General features: G+C 38.0%; 1 protein-coding gene across 1 annotated transcript; it reads left to right on the forward strand.

The window, feature by feature from the left end:
- Positions 1 to 6,568: 6,568 nt before the first annotated feature.
- Positions 6,569 to 13,861, forward strand: LOC141790069 (voltage-dependent T-type calcium channel subunit alpha-1H-like). Its single transcript, XM_074669700.1, has 19 exons — positions 6,569 to 6,683; positions 6,791 to 7,006; positions 7,080 to 7,160; positions 7,282 to 7,367; positions 7,904 to 8,027; positions 8,121 to 8,189; positions 8,327 to 8,511; positions 8,713 to 8,839; positions 9,045 to 9,170; positions 9,336 to 9,425; positions 9,995 to 10,169; positions 11,300 to 11,451; positions 11,555 to 11,664; positions 11,858 to 11,991; positions 12,184 to 12,242; positions 12,553 to 12,631; positions 12,822 to 12,943; positions 13,469 to 13,621; positions 13,706 to 13,861. Exons 1-19 carry the CDS (start codon positions 6,576 to 6,578, stop codon positions 13,763 to 13,765), a joined length of 2,256 nt encoding a protein of 751 aa, XP_074525801.1. The 5' UTR covers positions 6,569 to 6,575; the 3' UTR covers positions 13,766 to 13,861.
- Positions 13,862 to 17,276: the final 3,415 nt, after the last annotated feature.

Below are 17,276 nucleotides of genomic sequence, written 5' to 3' on the forward strand. Positions count from 1 at the left end.
TAGCATAAGAGAAATCGAATCAAAACAAACTTTTTTGAATACACGTTCATTGTGATTTGATTTCTCTCAATGAGGTGTATGGAAAAAGTATCTACAAAATAATACCCACTTTGACTAAGAATAAAAAGATATTATTAAAAATAATTCTTGTAATAATATTAACGACAGAGTTTCTGAAAATTAACAAATAGTAGGCTATCGAATAATGATTGACGCCCTCACCCCTTCCCATTGACCTAGTTTGCATATATTAGTGTTGTTAGCAATGATATCTTTTTAAGGGCATCTCTGTGACACAATAATATTGCTTTAAAATAATTTTGAAAGAACTTCTACTGGTCGAGGTGGTAATAGGCTATTTGTTGGAACAGCATTCCACACCTTCCAAAACGGTGCGCTGCTTTGAATAAGTTTTTGTAAACAGAAGTAGCAGCCTCTCGAAGCATGTCTGGTATTAAAGTCATGGCTAAAAGAAAAATAACTGAGACATTTGGGGTTTTAGACATAGCTGTTTCTAGCAGCAGAGAAATAATGGTTTGCGCTGACGTCAAGGTTTGGGTAGTCACCAGGATGCGTGGCCGTATTGGAGATGTACGAATGTAAACACTGAAGGGACGGAGGGAGAGGTGCACGGTCGAATAGGGTTGTATCCGTGAGAAAATTTTGAAAGACGCACAGAACATACTAAAGCTTATCGAGTAGGAAATCATCCCCTTGCACTTGAAATGTGCGCGACTGACTAGTGGCGTAATATCAATCAGTAATTTAACAATGGTATGGTGCTTGTAAAAAAAAAAGACCATTTTTATACTGTGCCATCAAGATTAGAGGGGCGATCTGTAAAATCAACAATAAAGACAACTGCATATTTCAACCCAAAATACTTTCTGAATTGCATTGTTTTTGCTTCTTTTCTCTTATTGGCTACATTATAAGTGGTGTCATTCAAATAAACATAACACTGATAACATCAGTGAACACCCTAGAAGCAGAAGCTGTTGATATTTGAATGAATGAGACAGGAAAGTAGCTAAAACATGAATGAATGAAAGAAATGTAAATGAAACCATTTACAAGCTGAAGGTAAAATTTCTGAATTTTCAAGGTAACCAAAAGAGCTTCCTTTGAACCCAGTCCTGACCTATTTGAAACCAGTCGAATCAGTGTCACCATGATGGCCTGGGACAAAAAATGCTGTGAACAGAGTCAAACATTGCCAAGATTATTGCCTTGGAATTGCCAGGCTGTGCCAGAGGGTATTGTTTTATTAAATTTGGAAAATGACAGCATCCAAAGTTAAACATGTATCATTCAATTTTTTTTTTTCATTACACTAGCTTTAGTGTTTAGAGTTGCATAATTTGATCATTTAGTTTAGCGCAAAGCAAGGAATAACGAACTAACTTTTTAATTTGAGATATTTTTCTTTTTTTTTCAGTACAACTGAGTAGTGTAGCAAAAGACGCATATTTAATGTTTAAATATTTTATGTCTCCATTAGAATTTACCTCTCTCACTCTTACCTGTTGTTGTCTATTACCTGTCTAAACCTGACTTGTATCCCCTCAAAGTGTCCGTGTTTTAAGAGCCATCATGGCTAATTCTGGAGTAAAGATGAAAGAGCAGCTTCAGCAGGAGGTGGCTTTCGACATTGAAACCGAAGATGAGCAACAGCCCGACCCAGCCATGGCTCCTGTCGCTAAGCAATTCACAAAACTTCGTAGTTGTTGTTTACAAGTGACCCACAGTCAATATCCTTTTTGTCATTCTTCTGGAAGTCCAACTATGTCTTGAACTGATTCCATATATTTTATATTCATTGTGTTGGTGTCACTGTCCTTCAGATAATAAGTTATGGAGAGGAGGCTTTACGCTTTCCCCTTTGAACCTGAAATTCCAAAGTTGTAAGAAGGGATGTCTCTCTGTCAGTTTTGAACTTAACCAGTTTCTCCACCTGGTTGGATTTATTGTCTATATTGATGGTCCTTCTCACCTGTGTCACCCTGAGCATGTACGAGCTCAATAAAGGACCCAACCTTACCGTGAAGGTTAGCACAACCTCTGCCCTCTCATTTATTTAAACTTACAATAAAATGGACAACTTCTGTGTCACTAAAAGTAAGATGGTTATTTATAGAAATTGTAATGAAGTCAGATTTTATGACATACAGATTACTAATCAATCTGTAATTTGTATGTCTAGATTTTAGATGATTTTACCTTTGCTTTCTTCATCCTGGAAATGGTCATCAAGATGTTGGGACTTGGTTTCGTTGACTTTTTTAAGAGCAGCTGGAACAAGTTTGATGTCTTCATCAACTTTGGAGTGTTAGTATTCTACAGCCGCTCTCTAATGTGTATACAAATGGCAGCGTCTACAGCATCTACATTTTACAATAAGATGCTTGTGATTGAAGATAAATCTTTATCTCATGCAACTGTTCCTCCAGAGTGATTGACTATATCTTGGCCATCACTGGCTTCCGCTGGCCAATCTTCAGAGCTCTCCGGCCGCTGCGCCTGGTTTGCAGAATACATAGTAAGTAATTTCCTGGACTACTCGGCACACCTCAGAGTGTCTTGTAATGTTTTATTTATGATCATGTACATGCAACCTCTGGAACAAAATGTGTGAGTACACTTTCTCTCGTTAATTTTTTTTTCATAGGTTTGCAAGCCCTGGTAGCTGCACTTATGGACACCCTGCCAATGCTTGCAAAAGTATTCTCCCTCAGCATGCTGATCAATTACATCTTCTCAGTTGTGGGAGTTCAGCTGTGGGCCGGTCAGCTGCGCAGCCGCTGCTTTCTGGGAGAGAACATTTCTGAGTGAGGGAAAATCATGTTCTGCTCTTGCAATGTTCACAGTGTTTGTGTTTTAGAATTCATTAATATGTAAAGTCTTTTTGAAATAGCATCCAGATTAACACTAGCTATTAACTGATTACTATCATTGCTGGTGTAACAGTAAAAATCAAAGTCATGTATACCGTACATAACCAACTTTTATACAATTGAGTTGAAGCATTGTTCCTTTGTTTTTCAACCTTTGTGTGTGTGTGTTTTTTTTTTTTAGAAATTACAATGTGTCCCTGAGTCCGTACTACATTCCAAAATTTGGTGAAAAGTCTTCGTTCATCTGTTCCTCGGAGGAACAGTATGGGATGCAGCGCTGCAGTCACATCCCACCTTACAGAGTGGATGGAGAGTTTTGCTCGTCAGATGCTACCCACCATACTTCAGCTGCTGTACCTGCTGTGGATGGCTGTGTCAACTGGAACCAGTATTATAACGTCTGTCGAGCCAGTAGCAACAATCCTTTCAAGGGAGCTATCAATTTTGATAACATTGGCTACTCATGGACATCCATATTTCAGGTGAGAGCAGCTTGTACATGTGTTCAAAAAAGAAGTTCAAACAGAAGTTTTGATATATGGAGGGAAGGGGATGGAGTTTAACTGGAGTTATATTTACATTATAACACTGTTTGTGTCCCCAGGTTGTCACAATGGAGGGATGGTCGGAGATTATGTATTATGTGATGGATGCTCACTCTTACTGGGACTTCATTTTCTTTGTATTCGTCACAATTGTAAGCAGTCACTTGCCAGTGCTTTTGGATCAGAGCTTTAGTATTTTACTTTATCCTTGTTAATCTATGTTAAACTTAATTAAAGCTTGTCTAAGCCAGAATAACTAACACGTAGAAATCTTTCATTTCTATTGAAGCTATTCATGTTTTTTTTTCTGTTAATACCATGACTCTAAACTGTAGCTCTATATCTCCCTTACCAGATGGGCTCTTTAGTGATGATGAACGTGTGTGGGGTGGTCATCTCCTGCAAGTTTACAGAGAACATGGAGAAGAGAAGAGGAGAAAAACGCGTTGGCATCGTGACCATCCCAGAGCTTTGTGACAAGTTCAAGTCCTTGGTGACAGGCATCCTAAAAATGATCAGGTCAGTTTCTGTAAATTTAAACTATTTAAGTGTGTAACTTCAACAGGTTTATTTTTGTACTGAAACTATAAATCCCCAAACTCCTATCATTCCAAAGGTCTGAGATACATGTTCTCTTGGTTGCATTTATTGACCTGGTGTGTTCTAACACAAGGTTTAAAAGTCTGTGAGCCTATAAGTAACTCATATTAACCCCTATGTGTGAACTTAAACATGTCTTTCTTTAGATTGCACCTTGCATTATGGAAATTGTTGTTAAAATAACATTTCAGTCAAGAGTATTTGTTTTAAATATCTTTTGACATGCCTCTAATCTAAGGTTACTGCTGGCTTTCCCTTACTGTTAACTGTTTTTTAAAAGTAAAAGTACATTTTTGATTACTTATCCCTTGTGATATTTCAAAGTTTTTTGAGGACTTTCCAAGTGGTCTTGGAAAAAAAATCTCACTGCTAGCTATACACCTGTTCATAATCCACATCTTAAAATGAGATTTTCAGGGTAAATATAGGTGATTTAAAAATGCTACTTCTCGGCTTCCCGATCAGGTTAGGTTGGACAGGATTAATTAAGTCTCAACACCACGCTGGCTGACAAAGTTTAGTAGTAAGAAGACAGATCTGTGCCTTTCTCCCCTGAAAACAATTTCTTGGATTGATTTTGTAGCAATGGTGGACACAGGAGCCTAACTGTAAGACTAAAAATGTACAGGAAAGCAGAAGAAAGCAAAAGAAGAGGACTAGAGCACAAGCTAAAGGCTGAAACACGAGCAAAAAATATGGACTAAAATAAACTATTTGTTGTAATGTCCATTCCAACCCAAATGCAGCAGTTATTCTGCAGTGGTCTGTTCAAATGTGACAGCCTATCAATAAAATGAAGAGTGAGGTTATGTTAGCTCTGCTTGGTAGATACACACTGGTTGGACATAACAAGGATTTGCTAACATTACATGTTACAGACATTTCTCAAAGCACCAGGCTGTGAGTAGTGTTAAATATAGCCAGCTACAAAGCTGCAATGCAAAGTTTGCTTCTTGTCAGGTGTCAAACAACAGCACTAAATAACTGTTGATCAATACCTTACCTCATTGTATCCAGTCAAAGGTTGTCTTGAACAAAGGGAAGTTGTATTAAGAAGAAGATCCAATCTCCATTCATTTTCAAAACAAACACACACTTTGTTAAGAGTCATGTCTTCACGACTGTAAGCATGACTCTGGGCCGAAGGTGTTGCTACAGTCCAATTCAAATAGTCCTCACAGTCCCTTAAAGTTTAGAAAATATTTTGTAGTTAATAACTTCTTCATGTTTTGTTTTTAGAGTAATCAAATATGCTGGAGTTCATTGTCAGTGCATAGTATGTGCAAACATGAAAGTGGAAATGGCGCCCCCTTTGGTCTACTCCTGGTTATTTACCTGTGTCCTTTTCTCTCAATAGGTGGAACAGAGTGCACCCCAGTGGCAGTCATAATAGGCCCAACGTCTTGGTGAGACTAATGTGAAGCATTTTGTGATACAGTCTCAAGCTGAACTATTGCAACACTAACCAGGCTCACATCAATGACCCCTTTCTTTAAGAGTGAGGTCTGGAACCCCATCAAGAGAGTCTACATAAGGATTGTGGAAAGCAAACTGTTTGACTGGATCATCACGACAGCTGTGGTCGTGTACATTTTCTCCTTGGTTATAGAGCACCATGAGCAGGTGAGGAGAAAAGTGTCTGCTCTCTTTTTGTTCAGTCTGATTATTTAATTCTGATTATTTAAAAGTTAGATGGGTGAGATGAGTGATAAGAGTAAAGCTGAAAAGCTTTGGCAGGCTGTTGAGAGCTGCCTCAGTTTACCTTGAGTACAGAACAAGAGAGAAAGTCCTTCAAAATAAATACCATGTCATAATTATCTTTCTGCAGCCCAAAACATTGACACGCATACTACGGATCGGAAATCTTGTCTTGGTCAACGTGTTCTTAGCGGAGATGGTCTTAAAGCTTTTGGCTTACAACTGGGAGTACTTCAAGGACAAAAACAACATCTTTGACTGTTTCCTTGTCATCATCAGGTGAAGAACAATTCCCCTGATCTGCTCACAGTCAAATGACTTGACAGAGATACTTTTTAATTGTTCTATATTATTATGGCACTCTTCTATATTGTTTAAAGACTTTCTATGAGGCCTGCCTTCTCTTTTGTTTTCGTCAGAGGCAAAGTTGTGATGTTGAAGTCAGTTTAATTTATTTGCTTCCTTTTTTCTGTCCTTTGCAGCTTATTGGATGTCTTCAGTGAAACTGGAAACAAAACATCAGTTTTGCGGTCACTGCGTTTGCTGCGATTTATGAGGCTTCTACAGTACATGCCTTACCTTAAGAGACAGCTGATGGTGCTGGAAAAAAGTATCAAAAAGGCGGCTTCTTTCTTCCTGCTCCTGCTGTTTTTTGTCTTCATTTTCAGGCATGTAAACAATTGATAACCCAAACTCCTCCTTACTAATATTTGTTGAAACTTTGATACGTCAAGAAATACTAAATAATATTCTACCACAGCAGTGATCGTTACACAAAAGATGCTTGTATTCCAAGAACTCTGACATTACATTATTGTTTCTCTACAGTATATTTGGTATGCTTCTGTTTGGAGGGAAATTCAAGTTCATGACAAAACATGGAGAGATCATCACTGACCGCAAAAACTTTGACACCCTACGCTGGGCCATGGTCACTGTGTTTCAGGTACATTTTCACCTGCTAGCATGTGTTCTCTCCATAAATAGTCTTTGAGTCCCAACACCATACAAGTTGTACCTTGATTGATGTTGCTACAAAATCTTTAACTCTAGGTTCTGACTCTGGAGGACTGGAATCTGGTGCTTTACAATGCCATGTCCACTGCGTCACCATGGGCCATGATCTACTTTTTCCTACTTGTTGTGTTGGGAACGAGGGTACTTCTTAATGTTCTTGTGGGCATGGTGTATGAGAGCTTTCATGAAATTTCCAGTCCAGATCCCGTGTCCTCTGGGAATAACCCCAAGCAGATTGACGGCAGCAAACCTGTAAGTTTCTTGAGGTCCTGTTTTGGTTTAGCTATACCTGCTTTCCAGCACTTCATGTTACCTGTGGTTTCAGGACCCAGGGCCCAGCACATCCTCTGTCACTGACCTCACTCCTGTCCAACACCTTCCACTGCCAGACACTAGTGAGAACACGGTAAGATTAGTAGAAGTGATTGCTACTTTACCACATATATTCCAGTGTTAATGCCTTCAAGTCATTTGCTCATACATTAGAATAACGCAGGGCTTCTGTGGCTCTTTCTTTCACTTTAAAGGGATCTTTGAGCTTCATCCAGAAAGTTCTCCAATGGTGCAAAGATCACGAAGAGTGGTCTTTCTATGTGTTTTCACCTCAGAACAGGTACGTTTTAAACATTACAGAACAACTTGTTCACTCATTTGGTTGATTTTGATTGGACAGTGCTACAGGTGTCTTTTAGCAAGAGATGCTCACGTTGTTGAATCCCAGCCTGAGATCTCCTTAATGATCCAACCAGATCACATAAAAACTAGCTTTAAACTAGATTTTAGTTAAATTATGAAGGATTTTAGTTGTGAATTATCATGCTGATAAATATGTAAATATAATTGATAATTTATTGATGCCTGTAAAAATATTTAAGGATCCAGCCATCATAGTTTTATTTTAAATATATAACAAGCCCAATGATCAGTGTAATTTGAAAAGGAAAATAATTGAATTCTCTGATTATCATTGCAACAAAAAAGTAAAAACATTCATGAATCACTTCTACAGTTTTTTTTCATTTTATTTCCGATTTTTTGCAGGTGAATTCAAACAGTTTTTCATGAAGAATGATCTTTTCTGTTAATGCCTTATACACCTCGATTGTGTGAGTGTTGAAAACTCTAATTGAAGTATTTGTTGGGGTTTAGGTTCCGTATCATCTGCCATCGCGTGGTCTCTCACTGGGTGTTCGACTTCATAATCTTATTCATAATCTTCCTCAGCTGTGTGAGCATTGCTGTGGAGAGGCCAGGGATAGATCCTCAAAGCACAGTGAGACACAAAATATTGATAATCGTTATGATAATAGTTATATGAGATATATAATGCATGCAGTCTAAACTTAAATTCCATCTTGCCACCTAGGAGCGGTTCATCCTTAACATTTCCTTCTACGTGATCTCTGCTCTTTTCATAGTGGAGATGCTTCTAAAGGTGAACACCAGTTTGATATGTTATCTGCATATTATTGTGGAGATCTTAACTTCTCAATCCTTCGTAGCTCAAACTTTCAGCTAAGAGTGAATGGAAACTTCATAAAGTAATTGATAAGTTGTTGCTTTAAACACCAGGTTGTTGCTCTGGGTTTGGTCTTTGGGAAGAACAGCTACTGCCGGTCTTTGTGGAACATCATTGACGGTTTGTTGGTGATTCTGTCTGTGGTCCAAATCCTCGTCTCTCTGATCAGTAAGGGCAAAACCAACAGGCTGAAGGTCCTCAAGGTTTTGCGTCTGTTGCGCACACTTCGTCCACTGAGGTACGTGATTTATCAATGTGTGTAAAATAGATGTTCCTACACGTTTTTTTGTCCTCAATTTGTTTGTGTCTGCACAAGCACTATGCTGGTTCTTACACTGTTTCTGAATTGGACGTGTGTGTGTGTGTGTGTGTGTGTGTGTGTGTGTGTGTGTGTGTGTGTGTGTGTGTGTGTGTGTGTGTGTGTGTTTAAATATTTCAGGTTGATCAAGCGAGCCCCCAGACTGAAGCTGGCTGTGGAAGCTCTCATCGCATCAGTCAAACCCATCGGAAACATCCTTTTCATCTGCTGTACTTTTTTGTTCTTCTATGGCATTCTGGGAGTGCAGGTAAGATAAAAACGTACACATGGTCCTGTGATTATTTTTGTATGACCTTGGCCAACTTGTGACGTCAATTTTCAAACATCTGTTATGAAGAATGATTTTTTTTCGAATAAAAAAGTAATAATAATAATAATAATTTCAGGATTATGGGTGGAATAGCACCACACACACACTTACTCTTTCTGTCTATCTTTCAAACACACTTCAGTTGTTTAAAGGGAAGTTCCACCACTGCCTGGGTCGGGACGTCAGGAACATCACCACCAAGAGCGACTGTCTGGCTGCCAACTATAGTTGGAGAGGAAAGTTATTCAACTTCGACAACTTTCCTCAGGTATAGATGTAAAAGAAGCAGATGTATTAGTCAACTCTTCTTTAAAAGTACAACTAAAAAAAAGATACATGATGCTGATAGACTGTATAATTGGATGATGTTTTAAACTAAAGACAACAACCAGCCCTTCTTTTCACACACCTTTTCCCCTTGTTTTTAATTCAGGCTCTGATGTCCTTGTTTGTGATGTACTCCAAGGACGGCTGGGTGAGCATCATGTACGATGGGTTGGATGCTGTTGGAGTGGACAAACAGGTAGTTTTTTTGTCCATAAGAGGAAAAAAAGGATTGATTTGGTGGTTATACTGAGTAACTGCACAAAGGAGGAAAGGTCCATGGTTTCTTGGGTTAAAAAAAAATCCAAATATTGTCTGATGGGTCAGAAAATACAACTTTACATGTCAAATTGTGCGGTTTCTGAGAGTGAATTTAGAAAATGTGAAAAAAATCTATGGTAAAGGGGACTTAAACTAATAAACACAGTTTGATATGAACCCACCTTTATTTATACGCATATCGTGTTTTTCTACACCTGCACTTCTACAGGAGTCGGTTACGTCTAAATCCCCTGTTCGAGTAAGCCCCCTGAGTGTGCTTCCTCTGAATATACCCTCAGCAACGATAGGAAGATAACATTTCCTCCAACTGTCTAGAAATTGTCAAACGAAACAAACAAAAAGCGTGGAGGTGATTCTGTCACTCCTCAAAGAGAGGAGCAAAGTTCTGAAGTTGTGTTTCTCTCGGATGACAACAGAGTGAGAAATGTGTCACCTGTTTCTTTAGCTAAAGTTGAAACTCAATACCGTTGTTTCCTATCTTCTCAGCCTAAGAGGAACCACAACGAATGGATGCTTTTCTTTTTCATCCCTTTCATGATCCTGAGCTTCTTTCTTCTGGACATGTTCATTGGCGTGATGGTCGAGACCTTCCATCAGTGTCAGCTGGAGCAAAAAAGGACAGACGAACAGGAGAGAAGAGAAGTGCTTCCACAGAATAGAGGTAACAGAACTGTGAGATGATTATCCGGGCCTTTAAAGATCAGAGAAAGTTATTTGAAATATGCTTTGTATCAAAATATCTAGGGAGGTAATTGTAGTTTGGAACAAAGTTAGCAGCCAAAACTAGGGTGGCTGCTCATTTAGAGGCATTTATTATTCTGTGTATGTGTAGGGAAGACATTGGTTTCTGCGCTGACTGGATCAATCTATCTGGTTTTGTTTTGCAAATATTGCAGCAGCCAGTGCATTTGGGCCTAGATTGTTGTGGACTTTCCTGACAGCGAAAATGTCAACACTCTTTCTGTCTGTCTGTCTGTCTGTCTGTCTGTCTGTCTGTCTGTCTGTCTGTCTGTCTGTCTGTCTGTCTGTCTGTCTGTCTCAGCTTCTTTTGTCTATTAAATGAGCATCTCCTTTAGAAACCATCATCACCATTTCTGTCTGGGAGAAAAGTTTGGACTGATGATTCATTGGTAAATGAAGGAAATGGGCAAAAACAATGTAGCTTTGCCAAAAACTTGAATCCAAAGGGGTCAGACAACAAACCAGTCGTTCATTATTTCAGCCTTCTGTGTAGATGAGAAGATGGGTGTCTCTGCTGGATATGGAACCAGGCCGCTGTGATAACTGAGCTAGTTAGCCAAATATTACAAGCATCAAGTTTTACTATCAAAACACGTTTAACTAACGATCCTTCAGGATTAAAAAAAAAGTAAGCAAGTTAATTTTATTTGGTATAGCACCTTTCATAGAACGGAGTCACAAGGTGCTTCACAGAAAACATAAAATGTTAAATAAGATCTCAAAAACACACACAGAAAACCATTAAAAAAACAGCAAGGACTACAAGCAATTAAAAAAACAAACATTTATTTGTACAGGTAGAGTCAAAGGCCTTCTTGAATAAAAGCATCTTTAAAGGCTTTTTTAAAATGACAACAGAAACAGCTGAACAAATATTTAGAGGAAGACTTTCACAAAGTTGTAAAAAAGTAAAGTAAGATGGGAGTAATGCTCACTGTAAAGACAACAACCTTCTACGTTAATGAACAAGATTTCCACTAAGTCCTCTCTAATCAGCGTTGATGCATAGTTGCTCTAACGACATACATGTTTGTTTGTGTGATGTTTCAGAGCCTGAGCAGACTCCCTATTTTGAAAACTACGGCCCACTGCGTCGAGTGATTCACACTCTGTGCACCACCAACTACCTGGACCTGTTTGTGACTGCCGTCCTTTTCCTCAATGTCACAGTGATGGGTGTGGAACATTATAATCAGCCTAAGGTAAAACGTGCACACATTTATAGACTTAATCTAGCATTTTAAAGGTTTTTCTGTGACTTTTGCAATGTGTGAGTTTTAATGGAGGCTGTCTTTGTTCTTTCAGTTCGTCACACAACTAACTGAGTATTTCAGCTATGTGTTCACTGTTGTCTTCTCCATTGAAATCCTGCTTAAACTTGTGGCTTTTGGTGTTCGGAGGTTCCTGAAAGACAGGTAAAGCACTCCAACAAGTAAAATATTTGCTTCAGCTTGTTACATTGTGTAAGTGTCTGAATTGCTAAATTGGACCTCTGTGTGTGTGTGTGTGTGTGTGTGTGTGTGTGTGTGTGTGTGTGTGTGTGTGTGTGTGTGTGTGTGTGTGTGTGTGTGTGTGTGTGTGTGTGTGTGTGTGTGTGTGTGTATTCAGGTTAAACCTGCTGGACCTTGGCATCCTCTTGATTTCCCTAGTGAGCATCATCTCAAACAATTTGAATCTTACAGACAGGATTTCCATCAATCCGAACATCTTGAGGATTTTCCGAGTGCTCAGTCTGGCACAAGGTATACACACTATATTATACTATAAAGCTATCTTTAAGTGACAGATGTCCTGTCAGGGTTTGTATACAGCTACTAGTGGAGTGCTACTTGAGTTTTGACGTTAACTCCTCTGAGAAATTGAAATGCAGGGGTGCAACTTTTCCCAAATATTTGTCTCTGTGTTTTTCGTAACTACTGCTGTGTCTCTTTTAGTGCTGAAAGCCGAGAAGATTAGGCTCCTGCTAAAAACCATCATCAAGACACTTACACAGGTAAACAAAGACACAGAGGGATGTTGTGTTTTTTTCTCTTCATCATTAACATACCGCGAAGTAATTATGACCATTTTGTTATTCACTGCTGTAAGCATTTTCATTTCTGCATACTCTGACCCTCAGTCGTTTTGTTCTTGGCTACACTGACCACCTCATGGCAGCTTACGTGTACATAAAGAGTCATCATTAGAAATAATAGTTAAAAGGCTGTGATTTCCACTTAATACAAGGTCATTCAGCCCTGGTTGCTGACTGAGACTTTTTAGTGTTTTTTATGCAGTTGATCTAACATGCGTTTGTATTCCAGGTCGGAAACATTTGCCTCCTCCTCATTTTTTTCTTTTTTATCTATGCTGCATTGGGAGTGGAGCTGTTTGGCAAGCTAGGTCAGTACCAGGGAAGCATCTTTGTAAACATCTAGCTTAAGTTGCTAATTAGCAGCACAACTTGTGTAGACTTTACTTAGATTATTTTACTTTGGCCTTTCATACTCTAACAGGGATATATTCTGTATCAACAAGTCCACAACTCAAATAAATCAGTGCTTATTTCTTTGTTTCCTTCTGTTTTAATCAGAGTGCACCCATATGGACCCGTGCCAGGGATTACATCGGTATTCCAACTTCAAGCACTTTGGAACTGCCCTACTCACGCTCTACAAAGTGTGCACCGGAGATAACTGGCATGGGATTCTGAAAGTAAGCACATGGTCATATCCATATAGAGCTCCACACAAATATTTTCCCTCAAACCAAACATGTTGACTTCCAGAAGAAAAATTTCCACATTCTGCATGTTGACGTAATCTATAGCATGGAACTACTGCTCTTTTTATCTTTGACGCAAAATTGGTCACCTTCCAGAAGGGATGAGTCAAGCTGTGAGCAAGTTAACACTTGCTTTTATTTGGTACGAATCTGAAGAGAGTTATTTTTCTGTTTCTATTTCCTTTGATATGCTGACCAGTGGCACTTAAGAGAGTGCTTTCTACTTCTTAGGCGTGAAAGTTGCATTCAGGTGTAGCATGGACAGGGCTTCAATCCAAGTACCCAAACTAAGCTGAGGCTAATTTAGAACACTGCAAACTTTCTGTTCTACCTTTGGAAACTAGTTTCTTTGTGGTTGTGAATTTTTGGTCCCACCTGGAATGTTTAAAGGTAATACCAGAGCTTACTTAACTATGAGTTTTTCAGCCCCTGAACTTTGCTCTTTGTCGTCTTTAGGACACCCTTGGCAAGTGTCCTCGAGACGGCTGTGCAAACTACCTGCACTGGGCTGCCCCGCCCTACTTCATCACCTTTGTCATCATAGCCCAGTTTGTGCTGTTGAACTTGGTGGTTGCAGTTATCCTGCAGGCTCTGGAGGAAAGCAAAGAGGTATGTAAGAAAGAAAAGTAACAATATTTATAAATTTTCTTATATCATGATTTAAGTATCAGCTTACTAATTTCTTCCCCGAAGGAGGAAGAAGGCCAACAGACATCTGTGGAGGAGAACACTGGACCAGTTCAGCCAGTGTGAGGCTGCAGCACCAACCGCTGCGCCATCATCCGCCCCCATTTTAATAGTTTATTTCTTTCTTGGTTGTAAGTCATGACAATTTAACTTATATTTCATTAATGGACTCAGTTTGAATTTTTCTTCATGATTTAACTGTGAGGGAGCTGCACGGAACACCTCAGTGTGAGGCTACAGCACTTATCCTTGCGCCACCATGCAGCTCCATTAAAATAGTTTATTTCTTTCTTGGTTGTAAGTCACGACAATTTGACTTGTATTCCATTTATTGTACTCAGTTTGAGTTTTCTTGGTGATTGTAATTGTTGGTGAGCTCCATGGAACTCGTTAGAGTGAGGCTGCAGCACTTATCGTTGCGCCTTCATGCAGCTCCATTTCAATAGTTGCGCCACCATGCAGCTCCATTTAGATAGTTTATTTCTTTCTTGGTTGTAAGTCATGACAATTTGACTTATATTTAATTTATTGTACTCAGTTTTTTTTTTTTACTTAGTGATTGTAATTGTTGGTGAGCTCCATGGAACTCGTTAGAGTGAGGCTGCAGCACTTATCGTTGCGCCCTTATGCAGCTCCATTTCAACAGTTTATTTCTTTCTTGGTTTCAGGTCATAAGTCGACTTAAATTTCATTGATAATAATTAGTTTGAATTTTTCTTAATGATTTAACTGTGAGGGAGCTGCACGGAACTCCTTAGTGTGAGGCTGCAGCACTTATCGTTGCAGCTCCATTTCAATAGTTTATTTCTTTCTTGGTTGTAAGTCATGACAATTTGACTTATATTTCGTTTATTTTACTCAGTTTGAATTTTAATGATTGTTATTGTTGGTGAGCTCCATGGAACTCGTTAGAGTGAGGCTGCAGCACTTATAGTTGCGCCACCCTCCAGCCCTGTTGTAATAATTTCTTTCTTTCTTGGTTTAAAGTCATTATCATTTGACTTAAATTAAATTTAATTGTATTCAATTTTGATTGCTCCCAATGATTTTTAATTGTAACAGAGCTGTACGGCATCCGTCTCACTAAGAGGAGTCAAACTGGCAACCTCTTGGTATCTTGCAACCATGCATGGCAACCATGCAGCCCCATGTTATCAGTTTCTTTCTTTCTTGGTTTTAAGTCATGACAGTTCGACTTATCTTTATTGATAGTTCTTAGTTTGAATTTTTCTTGATGATTGTAATTGTGAGAGAACTACACAAAACTTATTGTGAGGGTGCAGCATTGTAGCCACATGTAAATACAATGTTTTTCTTTCTTGGTTATAAGTTATTACTGTTCAACTTAAATTGATTGTATTCATTTTTATACATATGTTGCACCTTTGTTTTTCTTTGGAATCAGCTTCAAATCAGCTTCTACAAATAAAGATTGCTTTGCTTTTGGTAAATCTTTAGTATCTATCAATCACATATCAGTGCATCATGTCAATTAACTGTGCGTTGATCTAACTGTCCAGGTCCTGTTTGTTCAACCTGTAACTGGAGGGGGGGGCCCTCAAGAGGACATTGTATTTCAACAAAGATGCAGTTGACAAAATATCCAATAATGAGTTGTCTTATCAAAAAGTTAAGATGATCACATTTAATTTAACCAAATACAGTTCAGATCATCCAGAGACAATGCAGTTGCAATGTTGTTGCACAACAACGAATAATTTGCTTGTTATTAAGTCTGATTTGCTTTATATTAATTCAATGCCCAGAAAATAATTAAACCCTCATGACTATTCTTACAATAGAGAACATGTAAGGATTCATAAGCTACTAAACAGTTAATTTTTTTCATTGAGCTTCAAACCCCGTCAATTTTTTTTAGCGGTACTCTGTGGTCATGATTACTCACTCAGGTGCTTACACCACTAACCACTCTTTAGTCAGACCCTTAGTTTTCAGGTGTGATCACTGTTTGGTAGTTAAGGTAATAATAGTTAAGGTGATACCATGTATAAACTGCTGGAGTGAAGATCCTAGATGTTAGATATCTTTACCTTGGTTGCTAACTGAGTATCAGTTTCGGTGGAGGGCCAGAAGCTGTCATTTCTATCAGCCATCAGTAAGGCTGTGGCTTTCATTGCCTAAGGTCACAGCCCCAGTTAACCAGAACTTTGTCAAATGATGAATAAGTGAGGATTTTCTCAGCCAATGTGATGCCCAATAATGGATGCAGAGAGGGCTGTGAGCAGCTGCCTGTCCAAAGTGCCACTTCACGTGTATTATTAATCAACACTATTCAGGGGCGACATGAGACTGACCGGCCGTTTGGGCTGATCCTTTGACGATCAGGCCAAATTCACAGCGTAGTAACATAGTACAGGTAGAGAGAAAAGATAAAGAAAATCATATCGAGAAATCATCAGAAATTATTGTTTGTAGAATCAGAAGCAGAGAATTTCTTATGAAGTGAATGTCACAGTTTTGTTTGACATTATTTAAAAAAGCCTTTTTAAAATCTAACAAGAAAAACATCTATTTAAAAAAATCTTAGTTTGATCATTTCTTCTTATATCTCTGTGAAGAGTTTTCCTTTATCAGATTTTAGGCTCTCTTTTTCTTGCTCTGAGGCTGGGCCTGGTCCCTATTCACTCACCAATTGGTCTGGACAGCATCACTTAACCCTGTAAAGTCAGACCCATCAAAAATATTAATAAAATAAAATAAAACAGATGGGAAATTCTAACTCTTTGGTGCTGAGATGTTTATTAACCATTTTAACAAAATCCACAAAAAAAACTTTATTATTTTGTTTATGATATATTTTATCACCTTTGACACACTAGGCAGTTTTGTCAAAGATGGAAAATTGAGTCACAGACTTTAAGTTTTAAGTTAATATTTATTCTTTCAATGTAGAAAATACTTGTTTAAAAAAATTAGTAACAATTTAGATGTTATTCTTACTGCAACATGTTTTTAAAGAAATTATTCATCATGTTGATGAAATAGAGATCTTTGAAACTGATGCATCAAATATGACACGTAGGTCTAAGCCAGGGGTCTGCAACCTGTGGCTCTGGAGCCTCATGCGGCTCTCTGACTCCTTTCCTGTGGCTCCCTGTAGATTAAAAAAAATATATATATTATGAAATAAAGAATTTTTATTTATAATCTTATTATTAAATGAATATTTGTCTCATTATTTATTTATTTGTTTAACTTTTTTAAAGTTTTAGAGTACTTTTTTAAATTATTATTTTGTAAAATTTTTGCAAATTTAGAAATAAAAATTCAAAATTTTAGATTTCATTTTTTCAATTTCTGCATTTTTCCCCCAAATTTTTGAAATAATTTAAAATGGAGCAAGTTTGTGAAAAGAGTTTTTTATATTTTTTTGCTAATTTATGAAATTTTAAAACAGTTTTAAATTTTGAAATATTTTGCATTTTCAGCCATTTTTTTTTTCAAATCACAAACTTACTGAAATATCTTATTATCTATTTATGAACTTTATGGTATTACATATTTCCCTAAATTTTTAATATTTGCAAATTTATTGAAAATAAAAAAAGGCCACGTA

Source organism: Halichoeres trimaculatus, unplaced genomic scaffold (assembly GCF_033239565.1).
Source record: "Halichoeres trimaculatus isolate MK-OKI-2021-1 unplaced genomic scaffold, fHalTri1.1 fHalTri1_scaffold_5, whole genome shotgun sequence".
In the NCBI taxonomy this organism is placed as follows: Eukaryota; Metazoa; Chordata; class Actinopteri; order Labriformes; family Labridae; genus Halichoeres; species Halichoeres trimaculatus.

Bases quoted from the DNA above. Each gene is read 5' to 3' on its own strand.
- LOC141790069 (XM_074669700.1), top strand. From the start codon at position 6,576: ATGCTTCTGTTTGGAGGGAAATTCAAGTTCATGACAAAACATGGAGAG. The intron at 7,161-7,281 runs GTAAGATTAGTA...TTCACTTTAAAG, and splicing joins CAGACACTAGTGAGAACACG to GGATCTTTGAGCTTCATCCA. The intron at 11,452-11,554 runs GTAAAACGTGCA...TTGTTCTTTCAG, and splicing joins AACATTATAATCAGCCTAAG to TTCGTCACACAACTAACTGA.